At 33.6% G+C, this 25,747-nt stretch overlaps 1 protein-coding gene across 1 annotated transcript in view; it reads right to left on the reverse strand.

Annotated features, from left to right (window-relative positions):
• LOC129218125 (mitogen-activated protein kinase kinase kinase kinase 5-like) overlaps positions 1–24,997 on the reverse strand; it is a 148,036-nt gene extending 123,039 nt beyond the window's left edge. Inside the window, exons 1-3 of the mRNA XM_054852334.1 lie at positions 24,896–24,997; positions 10,569–10,626; positions 7,108–7,198 (exon numbers count right to left, since the gene is read on the reverse strand). Of these exons, the coding sequence (XP_054708309.1) occupies positions 7,108–7,198; positions 10,569–10,626; positions 24,896–24,997 (251 nt within the window). The remainder of the gene's footprint in view (positions 1–7,107; positions 7,199–10,568; positions 10,627–24,895) is intronic.
• Between the last annotated feature and the right edge of the window lie 750 nt (positions 24,998–25,747).

Below are 25,747 nucleotides of genomic sequence, written 5' to 3' on the forward strand. Positions count from 1 at the left end.
AAAAGCAGAATAGAGGGATCAACAGTCGGGGCCCATTCCTTTCTGATTCAAGGAACCCCGTAAAATTTGAATGAGCCCCTACTGTTGATCCTTCTATTCTGCTTTTGAATTTATGATTTGTCTTATCCCATTCCTTTCTGATTCAAGGAACCCCGTAAAATTTGAATGAGCCCCTACTGTTGATCCTTCTATTCTGCTTTTGAATTTATGATTTGTCTTATCAGTGTATGGTTATAAAACTATTTCAACGGTGTAGTTAGTTATTCAGTAGTACTTAATAGGGCTTGACCGATGGCATTTTTTGGCCGATGGGTCGATGCCGATTGTTGGCCGATTGTTCAAAGATGGTCGATTGCCGATTGTTTTCCTCCAAATGGCCGATTGCCGATAGTCGATGCAGTTGGCCGATGTCCAAAAAAAAAAAATCTAACAGAAATAAATTGATAAGACTGTCAGGGATTTAAAGGATCATTGATTCATTTCACTGTACTTCCTTTCTACGAATAAGGAATTGTAATCGCAAAAAAAAAAAATCAGATTTCGACCTTAATTTCTATTTTACAATAGCCCAATTTAAATTTCACAAGTTTTTTCGGCACATCTGTACATGCATATGTACCTAAGAACATACAGATGACCGAAATATTCATTTTGAACACCTCCTTAGTTAATTATCGCAAATTCTCTTGTGATGTCTTCATGAGCGTAAACTAGCGTCACTCAAAAACGTTATGAAATAGTAAGTTGAAAACTCACACGTACGTAGTATGATCTAAAAGTTTGAGGACAAGTTGTATAAAACCTTACCCTGAATAGTTCACATTACCGAAGTACATCTATCAACAAAATAGACACCTCGAACGACCATGCACTTCTGCCAACGTTCGTATAGCTTTTAGAAGGACTCCTGGAAGATATTTATTGCAACCTCCTGTAAGGCCTCTTGCGCTGCTGCTTTAACTTCATCGTGGGGAAGAAGGCGACTTTCAGGTTGAGGATGCAGGGTTTGATTGCTCAATTCTCTGATATGACAAACAAATAACATAACATTTCGTCGTACTTAGCTCCGTTTGACTTTTACCTGTTCCCAGCAAAAAACATTTGCATGGACGACGCTTTCTTCCGTCAGGAGAAGATAAAGCTGCATCACAGAAGGTAGTGAAAAATGGCTTCCAGGAGTGTTTCCAAAAGTTATATGAACACTGGCAGAAGTACATAGTCCCTCAAGGTGACCTTTAGAAGGTGGATATGTTTCGGTAATGTGAACTATTCTGTAGAAGGTTTTATACAGCTTGTCCCCCGACCTTTGGATCTTACTACATACAATCTGTAGTTGTGCTTCTCCTTTTTTGACTAATGTATGATGGAAGACAAAGAACAACAGCCAAAAAAAAAAAAAAAAAAAAAAGAAAGAAAAAAAAGGAAGAAAAACAAGGAGACTGTTTAATAATCAATTTTTTTTTTAAATTGAACAAAAACTAAGATTTCAGTAATATTGTAATAATGTATGGATTTAGGTACATTAAACATAGTTAAAAAACATTAAATTATGTTGCTTAATCATTCAAAAAACAAATTAAGAATAAAACTATGAAACCGTCAACAAATTACGCAATTCAAGTGGAAAGATTGCACATAGACATTTTTTAGTCATCAAATTAAACAAAAAAGGTAACAGATAAATTACAATATTAAATCATAATAGGAATATTTTTATACTTGTTTAAAATTTATGAATAGAAAAGTTTGCATTTTTCATAAAAGCTATAACAGTGACATAAATTTTGCGGAAAAAAGAAATAGCCATGAAAAGAGCGAGGTTCTTAAAACGCAGCTACAATAAATATTTACTCAATATTTACACCAAGTTAATAACTGAATACATATACTACTTGATCTGATGTTTGCACACGTAATATTGAACAATTTGATCGTTTAATCTTTTATGAAGAACTACAAACAAGTTCTAATTGAATTTTTCAGTTTAACAATAATTTTCTGAAAGTTAAAAAATTGCATAATAGAAAATCCTTGAAACTTTTCTATAACATAACATTAAAAATATGATGAAAACGAAAATAACTTATTCATTGATTTTACATAAATACATAAAAATAGTTACTTACAACAGAAAAAAAAATGATTGCTATTAATGATGCGAAAATGATGGCGCATTACGAAATATAGATGAAACAAGTATTAGAAATATGCAAAATGACATTTCTTGACCAAAATAAATAAGCGTTAAATATTTAAGAAATGCTTGAAACGACTAGGGTGGGTTAGGGGGGTCACCCTCTGATTTTGGAGTAACTCACATTAAACTTCGGTCCCAACTCCGGCTTCATTTTTTTAGTACAGAACCGCTACCACCAACACCTCGCAAGAGTTTCTGAATCTACTTCAGCATTTCCGAAGAAAAAATTCAAAAGTCCCTTTGATTTCCAAATTATGTCACCATTCCAAAAGTCTTTAATCAATTTCTTACATTAATGCTCTAAATTTTTCCTAAACAACAGATAAAGCTTGAAAAAAAACACTCTAATTTTATGAATGGTGTTAGTTTTAAACAACTCAGAAGTACAACTAGAGTTTAATTTCAGAAATTGAGGGCGTGGGAGGAGGGGCACAAAAGTGTTCTCGGAAATACAAAAAATAGTCGTAAAAAATAGTTCAAAATAATCATAAACATTTAGCAGAAAAACCTTTTTAAAACTTGCACCCGAGTTTGTTGTAACGTGCAGTGGCGGATTTAAAACATAGCAAATCTTGCAATTGCACGAGAGGCCCCATAACCATAGGGGCACCGTAGGAGTTACAAAAATGATTATGATAAATGTTTTACAACTTCTGTGATAGAGAAATAGGGCACCAAAATGTATTTCGACGGGCCTCAAACTTGTAGCTTCGCAGAAGCGATACAGAAAAGACTGCATTACTGTGATTCATATTACAAATATCGAAAAATTACCATCGGTTCAACGGGAATCTAACAAAATGAAACAAAACCGGTTTCGCCATGTCATATTTGTAGCCATGGACTCCAATTCGGCAATATATCACCAAATGATCGTCAGTCAGAGACGCTATTTTAGTTTTGCATTGAAATAAGTAATTAATAGCCACAAAAAATGAGTAACAAATGAGTAATCTTTAGAACACCCGATCGAAAACAAAAAAAGAAAGTGAACAACTGGGACGTATGCGCACCACACATGCGAAAATTTAGCCTTCTAAAGCTTACCATTTTTGAGTTATGACTTACGAGAGATACATACGTACATCCATTCGCAAGAAACAACGCAATAATTAACTTGCTTGATACCTGAAAGCAGTATTAAAAACTTTTTCAAAAACATCGGCCAATTCCATCGGCTTTTCGATGTTTTTTAAGGCTGATGGGCCAATGTTTCCTGCAAGTTAGCATCGGCTGCCGATGGCGATGGCTAAATTATTGAACCATCGGCGCCGATACATTGGCCAGGCCGATGCATCGGTCGAGTCCTAGTACTTAATAACATTCTAAACTACTGGGCTTATACATTTTTCTTTTTAGTTTTTTTTTTTGGTTTTTACGCAGTCAGGTTTTTTGTTTTTATTTTACACTTTTTAGTTACTTCTCATTGACTTGGCTATTATGATTATAAGACGGTGGTACATTTCGCAATCTTGTCATTTCATTGAGAGAGTTGGTTTGTATCGTGAGGTTTATTAAGTAACTTACGGTGGTCTAAACTACTGATAATTAGTCCCTCTAGGGACCTAACTCGGCTTAAAGCTACATGTGCTTGACCTTCGGCAAAAACGAGTGAACTTAAGTCAACCACAGCACAGCTATATAAACTGCCTGTATAACTCATGATGACGCGAAATCGGAAACGTCATCAGCCAAATCTTTCTCGCAAAACTAAGAAAAACCTGTCAAATAAGTACACGTCGCGAAACTCAGTCCCTTGAATCAAGGCAAAAACAAATAGAGCATGTTAGAGATGAAAATCGAATTGGTAGACATTCTTTCTTTTGGTGCTGATTGCACAGGTTTATTTTGATGAGCACTACAATCTGAGTGTCTTGCCTTCGTTACGCATAATATATTTTTATTAAAGTACAGAATACATATAAAGAACACACGAAAGAATTTACATCAGAAAGAGGGGAAAGTACATCTGGAGTGAGGGTTTCTTGATCCACCACCTCAAGTGGGAGAAGCAATCGCTTAGACCACTCAGCCTTTGAAACCCCAATTAGTCGACTTAGTAAACAAAAAAAAATCAGGCAGCGAAAACTACCTGTATTTGTCGCACGTAGGTAGCGTGCGACACAGTGTGCAACACCCAACGTGTGCCGATCCCGAACTGACAAAATATGGCACCTGGTTGTTGATATGGTGAATTTTGATTACTGTCGTGTGTTTAGTGACACTGACAACGTTAAGATAAATCGATTGACGTAAGAATTACCGAAATTGGTCAAGGCTTTAACCCCTAGAACGCCACATAGGAACATACATATATAGACTTATAGACACATTACCCTCCTTTGCACCGCGCACACGCAGTCGGGTAAAAATTCACGCAGCGAAAACTACCTGCATTTGTCGCATGCAGATAGCGTGCGTCACAGTGTGTGACACCCAGCGTTCGCCGATCTCAAACTGACAAAACGGCAACCGGTTTTTGAAATGGTACTTTTGATTCAGGGTTCATACTCTATTTGGATGAAAAAATTCCATGACTTTTCCAAGACTTTTTCATGACTTCAATAAAAATTTTCATGACCTTGTTTACAAAGAGAATAACACTACTTAATCTCAAACTTGCTAAGTTTTGGAAACGAGCTTCAGCAAAACGCCTATAGGAATGCCACAGCCTCATTGAAGCACTTACTCGTAATGGAAAAAATATAAGTGTACACCTAAAAAACTAAACTATTCTTATTTGTCTTCATCACTTAAATTTAAGTAAAGTAATAATGCAGTGAAACTAAAATTATGATGCTTAAATGTCTAATTTTTTTTTTTATATACATAAACAAGCAGAATGATAATGAATGAGACAAAGGTTGAATGAGTCATCATTAAGTTTCAATAAATTTGCTTCAAAAGTTGCCTTTCAGTGTCCAACAGCGCATTTATTCATCCACATAACTTGACAGTATTTTGGTTCTTTAAAGTAAAGCCCCATAGTTTAGTTATTTATGTTTCTAAACCAGATATTTTTTGAAAAAACATTCAGTAATGAATCAATCATCTGATACAAAAGTACATGATTTGTTTACTTATTTTCACATTTTTAAATGCATATAAATTAATTGATTCAGAAATTCCAGAACATGTTCGATTCTTGACATTGAACGTAGCAGTGGGTCGCATGGATTAGTTTTGTGGGTCGTATGTTGGGCACTACTGTAGTACTACTTTAGAGTATTAGAATTCCCCTTTTTCTGTATTCTATCGCCTGACTAAAGATCTTTACTTTATAGAACTTTCAACAAATTAAGATACACTCTGATAAATTTAATAACAAAGATTTTACGAGTACTGGAATCGAACTCGGATGCAACTGGATTGTTTTTTTGAGCGGGTGTGACAAAACCAAGAACGTGCAAGTTCGCTACTACATAATATAAAACATAAGAAGTGTTGAAAATAACAGTAAATTCAAAATAAGAGATGTCCAAGCAATAAAATCACATCCCAAAAAACGCAAGCGGCTGCAACAGAAGTGAATACAATGATTTTTCAAAATTCAGATTTGATTTTGGGATAGTTCAAATTTTCCACTTTTAATAACTATTTTTTGCTATCACTCAATATTTGTAATGCTCTATTAGTTAATGTTATTTTATCTCTGTCTAGGATATTTTTCCATGACTTGAAATAAATTTCCATGACTTTTAATGGAAATTTCAATTTTCCATGACTTTTCCAGGTCTGAAATTCACTTATTTTTTTTCCATGACTTTCCAGGATTTCCATGACCCGTACGCTCCCTGTTGATTACTGTCAGGTGTTTAGTGACACTCCCAAGGTTAAGACAAATTGATTGACGTAAGAATTACCAAAATTGGCCAACGCATTTAGCCTGTAGAACGCCACATAGAAACGGACATACATACATCGACTGATTAACACATTACCCTCCTTCGAGTCCCACACACGCAGTTGGATAAAAAGAGCACTAACATTTAATTTTTTTAAAAAAGATAACAGAATTAATTTGGAATGTAATCGTTTCTCTCTTTTTTTTTTTTTTTTGAAAATCAAAATATCTTTTTGAGCAAATGATCACAAATAATGAAACAACAAAGAAGTTGTTATATTTTCCTGAAAATAAAGATGCTGTTTCATGTGAAACTTACTAACATGCTTAGCATTCAAGACAAATCTCAGTTACTCTTTATCCATCCATTTTCTATCATTAAATTTTCTCTTATAGGTCTAACTCAAGTCTATATCATTTTTTAGTAATTCATCTGCGCTGCCATTATAAGGAAATGTTTTAAAACTTCAAAGAATGAAAGATAACATGTTTTAGGAAACTATAGGGCCATGAAAAAATAATAACCATGCTCTATTAATTGATAATTCTAAATAAATATACATATTGTAAATTTTATTTAAATTGGTCTTATGTGAATCGCTTGATAACCTGCCCAAGAGCACTACTTGAGCCATGAACCCCCCCCCCCCCCCCCAATGTACAAAATTAAATAATATAATTAGAGGCACATCAACTAAAATTTTTGGGAGAATCTTGAGATGCATAAGCACACATCCTCTTTCAACAAAACGAAAAGTTCCTAGTAACCATAAAATATGTCTACTATTAGGCTGTTAGTTATTGCTGGAATTGTCTGATTTTCTTAACATGTTCTGAATTCAATCTCTAAACTAATTGATTTTTTCTCAGCAGATTCAAGGTTCAAGGTATCAGTTATAAAGGTATTATTTATCAAGGTATTTTTTCATTTTGAACAATATTTAGTGCATATGTCTTGGGGTAAAAAAAAACATTATTCTGTTACATTTCTGTTTGTTTTGATTCAACATTAATTAAAGAACATCATTATTTTTAAAGTTTCAGAATTAATGAATTTGATTATTACCTCAGATAACTTCCAAAGTAGGCTACAATATTTGGATGCCTGCAACCCTTCATCATGAGTATTTCTTGCTGAATTATAGCAAAATCATCTCCTGATTGAGTAAAGTAGAGAAGAAACTATAGTTAATTACCTTTATAAAATCATGTAAGCTTGACAGTGGTTAAAAAGGTTAAAAAGAAATAATCTATTAACACAAAAATACGAGGGTCACTTTGGAATATAACTGTTTCAGCAAGGCCAGCATTAGACTATACAGAAACTTCCGGTTATCTGTGTTTCCCGAAGAAGGTTCAAGAAAAAAGTGTTCTGTCAAAACTGCTGTGTTCTGTGTTCAAGAAAAATTTCATCCCAAATGAAAGACACAGCTTGATCATCTCATCGGGTCCTCACTAATAAAAACATACAAATCTACACACACAGTTAGACATAGAACAAAGAAAAGTTGATCGTTTTATTTATCTAGATTGTAAACAAACTTCAAACTCAAAATTCTTAGAAGAAAGGGCTACGCAAAAAAAATGAGAACTGAAAAATTTCTTTGACATGTAAAAGAAAAACAACAATTTTTTTAGAGCAAAAAGTATGGATAACTTTTTGTAAGCAATAGTAAAAAATAGATAAGCATTGTAGCAATTAAGAGTTGATTGTTTCAATGTAGAATCAAACTCCAAGCTCTGACGTCATAGGCATAAAAAAGACAGAAATGCTTTTTGACCAATTCAGGAAGATACAATGATGGTGTTCTACATTTAAACAATTATTTAAAAAAAAAAAAAAAAAAAACATTGCATATTTTTTGAAACTTTTTTTTTCTGAAGAGGGCGAAATAATATCACTATTGTACTTAAATTTCAGAAAAGAGGGAATATACTTTTTGCGAGATAAATTTAGAAAAAAATTAAAACCAGGTCAAAATTTAAAATAAAGTTTCTTTTCAAAAATTCATAAAAAATACAAAAATTCCTTTATCTTCAAGACAATTTTTTTATCACATTAAAACTTAAACTTCCAATACTTGAGATCCAAAAATATTTGTTTGGCACCATTGGTTCAGGGTCTGTGGGGTTAAAAGTGCTAAAAAAATCACATAAAACATCAAATAACTTTTTTCTAATTAAACTATAAGAAATCAAGGTCTGAGGTGCATTACATCAGCAAAATTGCCCCTAGATACCAAACTTCATCACATTCAAGTTTTATCATTTTTCTGTGAAACAGCCATACACACAAACAAAAATCTTATTTTATCACATGTATATATTGATGATATTCCAATTGTTATTATTATGTTTATTCAATAGTAGTATTTATGTCGATCTTTTACGTTTAATAATAACAGAAAGTTCTGAAATGTAGTTTATAATCTAAAAAAGTGTCAGCTCTCAGAGAGCGAAAGCCTTTTAACTTGAACATTCCTTTATCTCAAAGTTTTCATAGAGTCCTCTCTCTTGATAAGGTAGTGGGAACTTCCCATAACTTTTGAACTACTAACAGAGGTGCCCCTCCCCCTAAATATTGTGGAGACCCCCCCTCCCAATGAAAAAAAAAACATAAAACAATCCCCCTTAAAAATTCAATGGCGCAGTCTGTGCCACAACCCCGCTCCCTTTAGGTGGGAACCCCTAACTACTAATAACTCAAGAGTTTTAGCCAGTTCCTTGGGAATTCAAGTTATCCAGAGCTGACTGTAGATTGTTAACAAATCCCTTCTTCCACTATTAAAAACCAAGTCTCAAGTTATCTAAAATCAATATTTTTCTTATAAATTATGATTATTCATTGTTCACAAATAGAAATATTTTTTTCAATGAAGAAGCAATTAGCATAGTAGTTACAAAATTGGCATGTTAAAAGTTTTGAACACATATATTTGATCATTTAAATGAAAAAAAAGTTTTGAAGTATTTCCAACACTAATCAGTTTAGAAATTAAACGATGAAAACCTCCATTTGATTTCGGAAGATGAAGTGGTTTCATTTAGCAATTTAGAAATGATTTCCATTCCTCTTTATGTCACACATTCCTTACAGAGAAGCAAAAGTAAAAAAAAATACATACACATTTCACTCAATTCCTGTAAGTTTTCCTATAAGACAGTGGTTCCCAACCTTTTATACTCAAGATGCACACGATGAATCTTGTGGGCCAGAACTCATATAAAATAAAAATAAATTTATGTCTTTAAGATAACAATGGGGAAAAATTCAAAAAGGAAAGAAAATTACAAACCAATAATTCTTGTAATAAAACTACATGCTCATTTTACTGATGCTAGGTTTCCATCTTTTTTTCAGAAATGAATATTTCTGACCATTAGAGATTAGATTTGTAACAATCATTTGTAATACCGAAAGAAGATGATTGGTGTTTTTGGAAGGCTCAATTTTTTTTTCATCTGTAATATTGAATATATCAAGGAGTCACATGGGTCTGCTTTGCCGGTCAAATATGGTCCATGGCATTGAGAAGAGATAAAATGGAGGGACTGAAGACTTTCATTCCTGAAACAAAGACACCAAGTCACGTGATAGATTTTAAAGCAAAGCATTGGGAGAAATCAGGTTTCTTTCGCTATTTTCGTGCAAAACATACCAACCATTTGTTGTTGTTAAGTCACGTGACATGAGATTTTTGCCCAAGCTTTTGCTAAGCCAATTATTGGACTTGCTCCTGTCATTTATAATTCCCGCTCTAAGGTCCATGGGCCATAGGTTGGGCTCTACTACTACAAGAGATGGCTTCAGAAAAGGGTTCAGTATTTGGGAAACATTTCATCAATGTTGTATGTCCACCCTTGTATTTATTTTGCAAACTTATTTGCAGCTTCGTTATTTATTCATATTTTGCTTTGGTATAACTTTTTCTCTGGATACTTTATTGACAGCTGAAGAAATGTTGAAGAAGACATCAGAAATGCAAAAAAAAAAAAAAAAAAAAGAACCTCAGAATTCAAGTTTTCTTGCAGCATTTGGAGCATAATGTTTTTTCTTTTCATTTTAATGAAGAATCTTTCTGATTTTATATTCTAAAACTTACTACCACACAACAGCATCAAATATCAAACAAGTATTGTTTTAGTGGCAATAAGTCAATAACATGGTACAAAAGAAATTCAGTTACCCAATGCATTGCATGCTCCACATCCATCGTGCGCAAAATGATTAACATTTACCTGAATACTAATTGTATCAATTATAATCCTTGAGTATCACAAATGCATATTTGAGTAGTTTAAAAGAAAACTCAAATCTTAGACAAATTTCAAATTTAAATAAAAATTATAATTTTGTTGGATAGCTTAAATTATCATTAAAATCAATGATTTAAAAGACTTAAATTAATGTAGCCCAACAAAGTTCACATTGTATAAAAGTACATTAAGCAAAATCTCAGGAGTGAGATTGAAAAAAAAAAAAATCAATGAATATTGAATTATTTTCTGGAATAATTATGAGCATACCAGGTTCTAATTTGATGACTTTGACAGCTGATAATTCACCAGTACTAATTCTTCGTGCCTAGAAGATAAAAGAGTAAATAAATACAAATAGAAAAGCTAAAAAAAGCAATGCAACAAATATAGACCAAGAGAAGATTTATTAACAAGTGATTTGAATGAAACATTTACTCTTATACCACCTGAGATTAAATTATGATCCTGTTTCATAAACCACATAAAAATTATTTTGACCAGGTGGTTTTAACTAAACAAAAGTGATCAAAATTTCTTACATCCAAAATCACCATATACATACAATAAAAGATAAATCTGAAATTCAATCATATATTATCTTATAGAGCTTTGAAAATTTTCTATCTGATAAACTTTAACAGGAATATTTCCAATAACTTGAGCTATTTTTCTCTAATTAATGAAATTCACGACCCTAAAATTTAATTTTAAAATTATTCCGAGAGGGAAACGTGGTAATGTTTCCAAAAACTGCTCTAGCAAATGATCTTAAGGCATAATCATCTTAAGAGTACACCGGTTTAATGGAAATATTTATTCAACTCATTATTGGTTCACATGATGAACCTTATAAATATTAAGTTGTGAAAAGCTTTGAAGTTAAATCATAACAAACTAGTCAATGGTTGTATGCAAATGTTGTTCTTTTTTTTTTTTTTTCTCCCTTTATGTCCATGTTTTCAAAACCAAAACACTGCCATTTGGGAAAATTTTTACATAAAATCAGATCTGTAATCCAATTACAATAATTCTTCGTTGTATTTGGGTTTGTCAGGAGACAACAAAAGAGCATGATCTGTCTGAAACTGCGACAAAATGGAGGTTATGAAAATAATCAATGCGTTTAAAGAACAAATAAATACCTACATTTAAAAAAAAACTTTCTTAATTATCTTAGGATGACTATCTCAACACAAAATACAGAAAAAAATATTCTATATAATTACTCTTCAAAGAGAGAAAAATAAATTTAAAATATTTCTATTGAAATGAGAACCCAAATTTAAGGTTAATCTGTAGCTAATTTAGATTAATAAAAAATACTAATATTTTTCATTTCTTGAAAAAAAAAAAAAAAAAAAAAAAAAAGTTTCTGAGAAATGCAATATTTGTAAGTCAATGATCTCAAATTTACAGCAAGGATTTATTTTCTTTCAACTTTTTTGGGAGACAACAAAAGATTGTGATACATTCAAATGAGTGATGTAACAATCCACATTGTAACAAGGGATTGCCAGTTTAAAAAAATTCAGTGCTTATGGGGAAAAAAATTGCTTCAGTCGTCTGAAATTTTTCTGGCTGCTAAACTATTGGACAGTAAATATTCAGTATAAATCACAGTTAGAGTCAACCCAAGATTATTAAAACCATTTTTTCCCCCATGGTTAAAACTCACATGGCAAAATACAATAGAATCCTGATGCTATCTGGCCTATTTTTTCAAATTGTCCTTATTCAACTATAACAAATTTTAATAAAAACTTTCAACTTTTGAGCTTGAAATTCTGTGAATATCTCTTTGTTAGCTATAAGACTTATTTTTTCTTTTTAAATTTTGATTGAAAACAGAAAAATCATTATTATTAAAGTAGAAGTTCTTTTTTTTTTCATCTGTACAATTTATTTCATTAAAAATTAATAGCTAAGTAACTTTTCAGTAATTGATCCGGGTATTTATTTTTAGGTCTGCATTTCACGAAAAAAAAAGAAATTTTTTTGTTTTCTGAAATATTTTTGGGAAATTTTTCTTTTACTTGTTTTTGTGAAAAAAAAAATCTCGTCATATTGTATAGAGCAGTTTATCTCAACTTTTTTTTTTGACCCGCGGATCGGCAAGAGCTTTTGAAAAAAAATTGCAGACCGGTGATGTTTTTCCTTTTTTTTCCTTTTGACTTCCTTTTTCTTTTGTAAAAAAAAAAAAAAACAACTTGCATGAATTGTTCAAGATTTTTTGCTTGAAGTAATATTAGTAAAACATACCATGCTCATATGTGCCCCCCCCCCTCCCCTACATAGTCTTAAAAAATGCAAATTAACATCTTAACTACTAAAGCAGAAATTAATAAAAGAAACATTAAAATTTATTATATCATCCAAAAAGAATATTTTTAATTGAAAATTTTCTTCTTAACCCCAACTTCATACCGGATAATCCAAATATACACAGAATAACCCCACATCACTACCGGATATCCTTTAAAAATCAGTCCAGAGTGGGCTGGCCGAATCGGATGCTGGAATGTAAAAAAATCAGACCGATCGTTCGGATATCGGATAGTTACCAGATGTCCGGAGCACCCCAACTGAAAAATCATAAAAAAGTTTCAAAATTCGTAGCAAAGTTCAAGTGAAGGATGTTGTATAAGATATTTGTTTTCAACTATCATGGTGGTTCCTTTTTTTCTTTGAGAAAGGAAATTTTTTTTAACGTGGACAAGCAAAACCCTCGGAGGACTGGTCAAATTCTTCTGCAGACCAGTGCCGGTCTGCCAGTTAAGAATCAATGATATAGAGCAAACTTAGCTGTCACAAATCAAATTTGAAATCTCTTTTGAGGACTTCATTGTGAATGACTTGGAAGCTGGAGGTTATGTTACTGAGGTATGCTTTGAGACTTAAAGTGATGAAAGAAATATCTTTAGAAATGAAATTTTATGAAAAATCTAATTTTTATATTATGAAATTTTGTGAAGTGCCCTTTTTTACGACACAGAATTTTATGAAGGGACTGGAAAGTAGACCCAATTTGCGGCTGAATCAACACCTGCATTTTCATGGAAGTTTACAAAACAGTCAAATGCATCATACAAAATATACATAATAGTTGGAATCCTAGTGGCAGAAATGCCCCTACGGCGATGTCAGATATTTATTTGCATGAACTGCTGAAGAGGGCAGAGAATGATCCCGCTGATTGCCCGCCACCCCACCCGCTGTACATATAAATTAAAACAAAATGATCTTTTTCAAATTGTTTTTTGAAAAAGCAAATCTGAGATCAAAATAACGCATATTTCTGTGTACAAAAAAAAAAGTCAGCACATTTCTGTGATGCAAGCGATAAATAACTAACATAGTGAATAAATAATTTTGCTTGTTTGTTTTATATCGTTAGCAGTGGTGTTGTTATAAAGTTCTCTGAAAATGCAGTGTAAGGACTTTTCTTCCCGCTAATGAGATAAATACTTTTTAAATTTTTTATCAGGGAATTAAAATGCGATTGCTTCAAATAGGGTTACTAGATTTAACATTATTGCCATTTAGTCCGGTGTTAAACCTTTACTCCCCCCCTCCCCCACTTTTTTTCACGACTCTGAATCCGAATTTTCGGTGAATATGTCAATGATATTAATAATATACATCATATAGACCTGTTAAATGGTTATTCTAAAATTATTTTACTTTAATAAACTACAGTTTTTTTACTTTTATGCTTTCATTTTGCAATTTGATTGCATCCTATATGAGAATCAAACTTTTGCTCCTTTTTTTCAAGCTAACTTCGCTTTATATGGAGGCAAATAAATGAAAAGTCTATTAAAACCATTATTTCAAGATTTTAAAATGAAATTCCGTTTTTGTTTATGAGCCAAAAATTTAAATGCTGAATAGATGGTTTAATTTTAGTTTTGCTGCTACTGTATCAATAGATATTGAAGATATGTTTATCTAGGCTTTCAAAATAATTTTTAAAAAATTAATTGTTTTATGATCCGTTTTTATACTTTTGGAGCCTACACTTTGAGAATTGCGATCTCTTTGCATACGCTTTCAGAATTGGATTTTTCGAATTTTTGATGTTTATCACGCTTTGTTAAGAGGTAAACAAATAAATTCTTTTATTTTTCTTGAAATCATGAAATTTAGAAGTTTTAAACGAAATTCTGAGAGTTTTAAGAGCTTCAAAGAGTTAACTGCTCAACCACTGCTTGAATTTTATTTTTTTTGCTTCAATTATTTGAAGAAAATTAATATTATTAATGGAAAAAAGAAAAAATATCACAAAACACCCACTTTGAAATTTCGTTTCTCAATCCCCCAACCTCCCGCAAAATTATTTGGTTTTTAACAAAACATTGATTTTTCACAATAAAAATGGACCCTGTGAAAAATCCAGGACAGACTCCTGTTTAATAGCAAATGCATTTTTGCAAATGTCAGGTGCCCACTAAGGACAGGGGGGCGGGGGTCATCAGATTGCACAATTGAAACTTTTAGGGGGAGGTAATTTGAGAAAGATTTTGGTCTCAGTTTGGGGGGAGGACTCGCTCTTGAGAGGGGAGTCCTTCATAGAATTTTGGGAGGTGTGCCATCATCTTTGGGAGGGAGGGGCACCTCCTGCCTCATTTCAAAAATAATTATTAAAAAAAAGACTTGTTTATTTTTTTTTTTTATTGAAACCACGCTTGAAATTTTGCAGACAGATTATGAAGTGCTAGAAGCTTGTCCCAGACAGCTACAAAACTTTCTGCCACGAGGGTTGGAATATTCTGCATGTGTGCTGTCTCTGCAATTTACAGCAACACATAAATACAAATATAAGAGTGACGACCAGCAACAGGCTCTGGACCCAGCTAGGCTGGTCCTAGTCAATTTATAATCCCCAGTGAAAATCAATGGTCCTCTTAAAATTATTGCTCATTACCACCTCTTCCGGTAAGCTGTTCCAAGGTTCGACTACCCTGCTAAAATAATAATTTTTCCTAATATCCATAATAGCCTGAGATTTAAATAGCTTAAAACAATGACCCCTTGTCCTGTTTTCAGTGCTAAACTTTAGCCCCATAACACCTTTCATTTTAATAAATTTAAACAACTGAATCATGACCTCTCCGTCTCTTCTTTGCTCAAGACTGTACATTTTTAGCATTCTAAGCCTGGAATCGTAGTCTAGAGTCCATTTATTAGCCTTGTAGCCTGCCTTTGAGCCCTTTCCAACACATTAATATCATTCTTAAAATAAGGAGACCAAAATTGAACAGCATACTCCAAATGAGGTCTTACCAAACTTCTATATAAGGGCAGAAGAGAAGGGCAGAAATAAGAACAAACTAATGCTCAAACCACACACACAAGATATAAGTACTATAAAAATAAATTACTTTTCTCCTGGGGACAAGTCATTTAAATTTGGTATAAATAAATTTTTTGAACCAAGTGTTTATATTTGGGTTCTAACTTAACACATTGTAATTATCTTATTTCAATTAGCTATGATATCTCCCCCCCCCTCCCCGGTCCCTCTCTCTGCCACAGAACTGCAATTTGAGTGAAGGGGGAATCCCCCCTCCAGACTCCCTGGTTCACATACTTTTCAACAGGGGTGCCCACCTAGGGGGGGGGGGAGTCATGGCGCAGATTACACCATTGAAATTTTTAGAGGGAGTGTTTCGAGGGGTATATTCCTCATTTATGGGGGGGCTCTTGGTTTTGGAGGGGATCCCTGCAATATTGAGGAGAGTGCACTCTAGCCCTTAGGGGCGGGGTACCCCTGTTTTCAAAGAAGAAAAAAATCAAAAATAACAGATCATATTCCTTTCCCCTAACTCTTTTTCGGCAAAATTTGCTGCACAGCTGGTTTTATTTTCTTCATTATTTCACTTTTATATATTTTTTTGCAGAATAGGAACAATTGCAAGCATTACCAAGTATACTTAAAATACAGTTTTACTTACTGGTAACTTACTACAAAATTACCAAGTATAGATCAGGGCTGTCCTGTCTAACTGACGGCCCGTGGGCCGTATGCGGCCCGGCAACTTCTTATTCAGCATATTTCTTCTTTCGACATTTTCTATGGTATCAAAAAGCATCCAAGGCTACCATTTTTGGTCAAGCCGGGATCCCCAAAATTTCCTCTTGATCACTCTTTTACTCCTTTCATTGTATTGGGAGAAAAAGGTGCAGGGCATCTACAGGTCAAGGTCAAGCAGTCCTACCCCGCACGCTGGTGTTCAAACGAATTCCTAGAAACAATATTGCCTCGCATTGGCGCAGGGAGACAGGGAGGGAAGAGAGAAACATTTCAAATAAGCAAAACCTGCCGACAATTGGTTAAAATCAAGAGTCCCCTCATTGATTCTAAGGCCTTGGTTGATTTCGAAAAAGAAATTGAGAGCTTGCTCTCGTCAACTCTCTGCTCTTTTCCATTGACAATACTGATCTGACTGGTTGCGACGAATGTTAGGTTCTCGGATAAGCTTGTAGCTTAAGCTCCTGCCCTTGTTAAGAAGGCGGATCAGCCTCAGTTTTCCCATTAAATTGTAAGCAAATTGTTTTACAATCCTTCTGTTTCATTGTTTTATAATTAATAATTCAACTATTAATTGTTATTGTATAAGAGGTAAGAGAGATTATTGTTCAACTTTTTCAAACTGCTGCCCGCCAGGTGATCAATGACCAGAATTCTGACCCATGGGCTCTTTGCAGTTGGACAGCCCTGTTATAGATAAAACAAACAGCCTCCAAAGCAGAATACTATTAAATTTGCGACGTACGTCGCAGAACAGATTCCTCAGCTGAAGAACAATTCTGTTCAAATGTGAGAGGAAAACTGAGAAATTTTCTGCAGAAATTCTAAAAATTTAGGGAAATTTCAGCAGAGAATCTGCAGAAAATGTGGTGCAGAAACCGCGGTGCCGAAAATCTGCAGAAACTGCGGCGCAGAAAATCTGCAGATTTTCCACAAATATTTTCCAAATCAAGATAGAATTTTGTAGAAATTCCGCAGGTTTCTTAAAATTAAAAGAAAATCTAATATTCTCGCAAATTACAATAATTTGAAGGAAAGCTTGCGATGTTAAATTCAATAAGTCCTTTGTAGGACTTTCCCAATCGATCTTCATCCACTGCAATTTCGGCCATACACGTATGTTTTGGAAACATGCCAACATTTAAACACGTCCATCGCCGGAAATTGCGTGTCTTATTTGAGATTTCAATCCCTTTGCATCCAGAAAGTATTTCAATTATTTAGAAAGTTTTGAGGTGTTTTATTACATGCAACCCAAACACGACTCATTTATTTATTATTTTAGTAATTTATTTATTTAGTAACATTATTTTAATTGCTCCTTCATGCCATGTAAAATTAACCAATAAAATGTGGTTTGACAAAGCATATAAACTATTTTTGGAGAATCTCAATCGGCTTAGGTTTGACACCTAGTTAAAGGTTTTTTTGATTTTATAGTTTTCATGATCAACTAGTTTTCCAAGTTCAGTGCTCTTTAATTAGACATTTCGTTGAAAGCTGCGATGTGTCCAGAAATATCTCATTTCCACAGAAATAAATAGCAACAGTCCAGGTAAAAAAAAAAAAACTTATATGAAACGATTTTGATTTTTGGCACCCAATTTGTGGAAAATGTCACGTTTTTTTGCATACAATGCTTGAAGTAATTGCAGAACAATTTTGGTCAAATGATTTTGTTGCAGAACATTGTAAAGTATTCTGCTTTGGGGCAAACAGCTTTATATTGCGCATGTGTTTTGATTGACTGCCTCCCCCCCCCCTCCATTTTCCAGAAAAAAAAGCAGGGAAAATTTCTTAGGGTCTACAAAGTTTACTTTATTCCAAAATAATGGCATATCATCATGAAAATCTTCATTTTTAGCTTGAATTTTATTTTTCTGCATAAGCAGGGAATAAATAATGAAAAATTTAGGAGTTTTAAGACAAAACTCAAAATTTTAGGAATTTTAGGACAAATCCTACCCCCCAACACACAAAATGTGGACTCAAAAATTGTAAATATGGATCAACTACTTTCTTATGACATCACTACAAACAAAAACATGAGGGAATTAAAACCACAACTCAGCACCTGGAAAATATTGGTTTATATCCAAACTCAGAACAGGTTAGTTACTTTCCCAATGAATACAAATGTGATGACTAGGAACAGGCTCTTGGCCCAGCTAGGCTGGTCCTAGTCAATTTATTAGTCCTTAATGAAGATCAATGGCCCTTTTAAAGCTATCCACCCCTTGCTCATTACCACCTCTTCAGGAAAGCTGCTCCAAGTGCCCACAACCCTACTAAAGTATTAGTTTTTCCTATTTTCCAAGTTAGCCTGAGATTTCAATAGCTTAAAACAATGACCACTTGTCCTGCTTTTGGTGTAAAAATTTAATCCATTAACGTCATTCATTTTGATAAATTTAAACAACTGAATCATGTCCCCTCTGATCCTCCTTTGCTCCAGGCTTTACATATTAAGCCTATTAGTATCATAATCTAAATCTGAAAGTCCCCTTACTAGTCTAGTTACCCTTCTTTGAACCCTTTCCAATACACAAATATCTTTCTTCAGATAAGGCGACCAAAACTGCACAGCATACTCCAAATGGGGTCTTACTAAACTCCTATATAAAAGCAGAAGAACCTTCTTAGAAAATAGAAATTCAATTCAGCTTCATTAAAATCAATTTGAAACATACACAGAAAGAAAATCATAACCACTCATTGAAAAAAGAAGTGGGGAGAGAAAAAAAAAAGAAGAGAAAAAAGATTTTAACTTTCAAAATAATAACAAAAAATTTGAGTCATTTACTTTTGAAACAAAAAAGCCAATTTTTAATTTACTTACACTTCAAATAAAAAACAGAAATGATAACATATTTTTGATGAAAAAAATAAAATAAATAAATATAGCTTTTCATATTTTTGAATTATGTATGAAATATCAATCCAAACTCATGATGATCCACTCAAAAAACCCCAAAAAAGCAATGACAATGAATAAATTTCATTCCTGCTCCAGAGAAGCTTTGATTTAAAAATTGTCATTATGATTACTATTAACAATACTCTTGCAAGGCAACAAAATTTGTAAGAATGGGTTTTATATTCAAACATTTAATGAGTATTACATGAAATTTGCTGTTTTCCATCCTAAACGAAAAAATAATTATATTTTAGAATTTTAATTTTTCAGCGTTAAGTTGTACCTTAAAATTAGGCAAATCATTAAGTGAAATCCCAAAATCTCCAAGTCGTTTAGTTGCTGAGATATAAGCGAAAGCAGGCCTCAGATTTTTCTGTGACAACCAGGCCAAGTATAAAAGTGCTTAATAAAAATGGGGGTTATTTATCCAATTTTTAATTTAAATACCCTGGAATTGGTTACTTGAAATTTGATGATGTTGCAAGAAAAATAAAAGTTTCAACATACTGTTTTGTGTATTTCATGAAAATAATTGAACTCAGCTAGCATGACCAGTTTTAGTTTTTAGTATAGCCCTGGTCCATAATTCAGGGGCATGCATGGAGGGGGAGGGGCCATTTTTTCCAATTTTTCCCGAAAAAAAACGTTTTTTTTTAAACCACTTCAAAATTTCCGGAAATTTTACATCTCTAGACGGGTTCCAAAATTTCTGTGTATGCCTCAGCCATTACTAAACTAAAATGACCATAACTGCTCAAACCAGTGCATTTCAATTTATGTCAGAAAAATGTATGAACCGTTGTTGAAAATTAATGAAAATTTCACAGCTATAAGACTGCAATTTCTAAGCTCTAACACTCTGAAAATCAGTTTTTCCCAAGAACAAGAACTGCAACATCACAGTTCAAAAACAATCTAAATTTTGAAAAATCCTAAACCATGCCCATAATTAGTCATTTAATGTAACGCAATTCTCCTGATTTTTTCATTTTTATTTTGTCTATTATAAGCTAATAATGACCTCTCCGAAAGTGGAAGCTGGAACTGTTTTGGTGTGTGGGAGAGACAGAGTGTTAAAGAAAAAAGTTACTATATGTTTTAAAAAAAAAAAAAAAAGAATGGCATTTGTGAACCCATGCATTCCACCAATTTTTGCCCTTGCTCTAAAATATAAATAAAAGTATTGAGGTACATACAATGTAAGTGCGGCTTACTAAACGCTTGTGTTTATGAATTAATACGAGTTGTAAACTTCTGTCTGCACATTCTACAAAAAGTACAATACAATTTCTTTTTTTAAGATCATTTTTTTCTTTTTACTGAAATTTTCAAAAAAGTCAAACACAAATGAGGGACTTTTGCAGGTGTGTCCATCACTAAATGCACAAGTATTCTCTGCTACATCCAAAAATGAATATTTTGATCCGATCGTCTAATAATACTGAATTTTATTCAGAATTTAGAAGCATATGAGACCCAGAAACGTGGTTTTCGAGATGATAATATATTTTAAAGTTAGTTGGCAAAGTCGTCAAATACGACCCGTCCACCTCCCCCCCCCCCGGCTGAATTTTGTTTAAATGCACATCTGATTATGTGCATAATTATAAATTATTACAACTGTTAACAACTGTTATTCAATAAAATTTAGAAAAACTAGCTTCCAAGTTCCTGATCAATCAATCATTCTATGAACGCTAAAAGTGGCTATTTTACAAAAGCAATTATTTGCTCTTTTGTGATAAAATATTATTTATTGGTTTTAATTAGCGTTTGATTTTTTAGTTTAAACAAATAATTAATCAAGACATTATAATTAATTTTTCAGTCGAAAATAAACTAGAAATGTTTATTATTTTCCTTAAAATTAATTAAATATTTTATTACTAAGGTGTTTTTTTTAATTAATTGGAGAAGACGGTTTTCCCTGGAACTGGATGTCTGAGCCGAATGTTATTTCCAGTCTACTACCTTGATGGTTGCTTTCAATGAACTTGCCCCTATTTTGCAAAGGCACGTGCAACCAGTTTCACCATGTGGAAATTCTCAGAAGGACCCCACCCCCCACCCCGAATGGTGGCTCAGTTGCTCTCTTCTCTACCACGTTGAACTTTCCAATGGCAACCCCTGCCCTGAACCCCGAATGGTGCTAAAAATTGCGCCAAGCTAGGGCGCCAGATTGTTAAGCTTAGAAATTTACTCTTGAAAACAGCCTTGAATGTCCGAGCACCTAAGCCCCTCCCTTCAGACCTTATGTAGAGTTGGAAGACACCAGATTGGTCAATCATGTTTCCGGTCAGTGGGGCGGAAACCTCCCGTGGAGAAATTTTCGAACCAGATGGGAAAACACAGTCTATTGAGAACTACTAATTGACTCCTTTTGCCAAGTTAATTTTGTTTTGCATATCTTTGCCTTTTTATTTAAATTTTTCATTATTTAATACCAGAAAGCAAGAATGAACTATTAAAGTGTGCACAGATCAGTGAAATTTTGTAGCTACTGGTTTATTGTACCAGTGACCTTTTTTTTTCAATGTCTACACTTGCCAGGGACGGATCTAGAGGGGGGCCATGGCCCCTCCCAAAGCCTTGTGGTTGTAGGAATTTTTTTAAGGAGAACAAAAAAAGAAAAAAAATATTATGAGAAGATTATAAAATTTAACACATGTATTTTACTGAAAAAGTAGTATAGGCCTTAATTGGGAGATAAATTAGTTTCCAAAATTTTTCTCCATCTTTTACATTATTTCTTGATTCCAACTACAGACCCTTGGACGATCTCTAAATGCTGCAGTTCTCAGAGTATACTTATTGTTCACAAGACCAAAGAGAGCCTAAATTTTCGTTTTTATGGCTTTAATTTCGAAACTAGGAGGGAACCCCTTTTCCCATGCCCTTTCACAAATGCCTTGATATGTAGCAAAAAATTGCCTTTTATTTGGAAAAAAATATCCACGAAACTAGCTTATCCACCCCTTATCACTTAACTTGCTTAAAAGCAACTTAAATGATTCTTTTGGGGACTTCAATTACAAACGAGTTTTGATAGGACCCCCTTCCTCCCTAGTTTATATCGTGATGATAGCTTTAAAAGGAATTTTTTCGGAGGAGCTCACGAATCTTCCATCCCTTTCTAAAATACGTATAAATATAGTTAAAAATCTATTTTTTGGAGTCTGGAATGCAAAATATTTCCAGGAACGAAGGATTCTAAGCATCTTCACACTTCCTTTAATGTAAGCAAACATTACCTAAAGGTGCATTTTTAGGCTGGACAGCTGAAGAGTTAGAAGAGCACCCCTCCTCTTCTAAATTCTCAATGTATAATGACACAATATTTTGGTTTTTAAGCTTTATTTTCAAAAAGGATTTTGGGGGCAGCGCCCGAAACCTGACCTTTCTCCGCAAATCATCAAAAATAGACAAAATGCGTTTTTAGTTTCCTAATTTTCAAAAATTGCTCGGAAATTTAAATTTTGAAACATTTTCGAGGGAGATTCCTAAATCTACCCCCTGACCGAATGTCTCCATATCCTGAAAATTGAATTTTTAAAACTTCATTTTAATAGAATTTCTGGAGAGTTATCAGAGCCCAATTTCCCAATAGGCAGAGTAGGCAGCTGCCTAGGGCGGCAGACTTTTCATGGACGGCAAATTTGCTATTATAATACACATTTTTTGAATTCAATTGTTATTCTTGAAAGTAAAATATTAGCATTCTTTCATTTTCCAGAGACAATTTTTTCTTGTAATTTTATAATGATTACTTTCACACATCTTATGAAAGTCAAATGTTTTTCAATCACGGTATTTGTCGAATCGTCAGCAAAATTTGCCGGACAAAAAGTTTTTGGGAGATCACTGCGATCATTTCATCGGGGCACCTCAGAGTGTGAAACGCCATCATTTCTTCATAAGTTTGACTGTTTGAATCTTTTTTACGTTTTTTTGAGTCAAGGATATTTTTCTTCTTTTAGGGGGGAGAGAGGGGGCAGCATATTTCAAATCTGGCTCGGGGCGGCATGGAGCTAAATTCGGCCCTAGGGAGTTTGTTCAAAAATTTCGGATGGCCCCCTCCCAAAACAATCGGCTGGATCCGCCCAACTGACACTTGCAAACTGTGAATAATGTTTCTATGGTTAAAAAATTTAAAACTTTCAAATTTAACTTGTAAAGTAAATTAAACATTAAAATTTTTTAAACTAGTTGTCAGTGGAAATTCTATTTTTGCCACTTTGGCAAAAGAAAAAAAAAACGCGATTTTCCCACCTGTGGTAAAAACTTGCCAACCCTGTGAAGAACACTGGAGATCAACCTAACGATGATACGGAGCTTGCAAGCCTCACTTTAGGGAAGGATCTCAAGACACGGAGCCCCCAAAGGATAATCAAAAATCAAGCATTATTTTCTTCATAAATTTTACTGAAGTCCTCCCAATCTAATAGCACTATCACTGATGGTGATCCATTCCCTTAACTCATTAATTATTCAACAGCGTCCCAAGGGAAGAAAGAATGATCATCTCTTGCATTTTTCCAAAAGAAAAAAAAAAGAGCAGAAAATTGTTTCGAGGAATAACAATCAAGGCTACTCTCCTTTTTTTTGGCCCGAAACAACCATTATTAGTGTTTTCACCATCACCTGCATGAGGTGTGAATTTGTGACGTTCCCGGTTACAGCAGCTAATAGGCAAAAATTTCTTGAAAGCTGAAGACAAACATAAAAAATAAGCGGTATCATATAGCAATTTGTGATTTTAAATTTATGAAAGGCGATACAATATCATAAATTGCATGGAAAATTTTGTGATGCTTAAAAAATTGTGAATGACAAAACTAGATGTTGATAGTGTACTTATTGATTTTAGATGATTTTTTGTATCAATAAACAGGATGCAAATGATTTAAATTTTTTAATGGTATAAATTTTATTTTTTTCAAATTTTCATACTAACAAATGTAACAAAAGCTACTCTGAATGAGTAAGTTTCTCAATTTGCATTTCCACAAGCAGTATCAATGCTCAAACCAGATTGCAATATTGTTTTTCTTTTATTTTTAATTCACACCAATTATAGAAGAAAAATATCATGGTAATAATGTAATTCAATATTTGTAGGAATTTCGATTTCAAACAAACTGAAATCCACATAAAAGTGTAAAATCATGAATGAAAAAAAACAATCAAAACAGAAGAGAGAAACTAAGCACAGGAAACTGTACATTTGAATGTTTAATTATAAATCACTGCATATTTTTGTCATTTTGAACACATAGAAAGAAGTTCGCTGATCGTTCATTCTTATTTTGAGATGCACTTAAATGAGCTTTTTGAAATATGGGGGAGGGGGGAAATCGAAATGTCAATGCCACATGAATTTGCAAATATGAATAGCAAACATAAACACGTGAAATTCGAAACAGATAGAAACCAAATTAAACTTATTAATACTTTATGTCTCAAAAGGCTAAAAGCTTCCTAAGTTGTCAAAACTCTAGAAACTAAAATTTGTACAACGTACGTCACTAACTTTAAAAAGAAAATTGCACTCCTTGTTTTCTACCTCAGGGCATCTTGCACGTAGAATTATGAAAATATGTACGCATCCGAATCGAACATCTTAAAAATAAAAGCAAAATACTGTACCTTGTACACATCTCCGTAGGTACCACTACCAATGCGCTGGATAAGTTCATATTCATCTTGAGGATTACGTCTTGAAATTTCCAGTCCAGAAGAGGATGCCATAATTTAAGGACATTGATTAAAACATTTCATTTTCAAAACCATCTTTTTATGATTAGTATAAAGTACTTTATTTCATCGGAAAACTCTTCACACAATTTTCGCTCAAGCCATTCTCGCACGCATTGCAATGCACAAAATGCAAGGTAAAATATCAGTTTAGATGCTTCATCAGATGAAAACAACACTGAGTGACAGATTGTAGCAAATATAATTTCACAATTTCAACATCAATCAAAAATAAACACGCATTACAGGAATGATCCCACCTACAGTTTTCGTTGTTTAACAACATAACAGCCAATTCAACGGTATGTTTGAGAACATCGCGCATGCTTCACTACATTACACATCAGCGCCTCTATGCGACTTTCTATTTCTATTTCTATTCAAGAGTCACAACTGACTACAACTGTATTTATGTCGAGGTCTGCATACTAGTGCCTTGCCTCCATTATTTTATATACCGATAGATGGCAGCACCATCACCGGATCGAACAGTTAATGAGAATTTAGAACTAGTCCAAGAGCTAATAGCTACCTGGTACTAGCACCCCCAGAGGTATCGTTTCACTTGGAGGACATTGAGACCACGAGCATATTTAGCGTCGCCCAGTCCCCTTTAATGACGACGGTGCGTCTTCGACCAGCGGGGATCGAACCCGAGCCCCTCCGGCCCCGAGTCCAATGCCCTACCGATCAGGCTACCACGGCCCCCTCTATGCGACTTGTTACACATTTTACGTACTCATT

The sequence above is a fragment of the Uloborus diversus genome, chromosome 3 (genome assembly GCF_026930045.1).
Source record: "Uloborus diversus isolate 005 chromosome 3, Udiv.v.3.1, whole genome shotgun sequence".
In the NCBI taxonomy this organism is placed as follows: Eukaryota; Metazoa; Arthropoda; class Arachnida; order Araneae; family Uloboridae; genus Uloborus; species Uloborus diversus.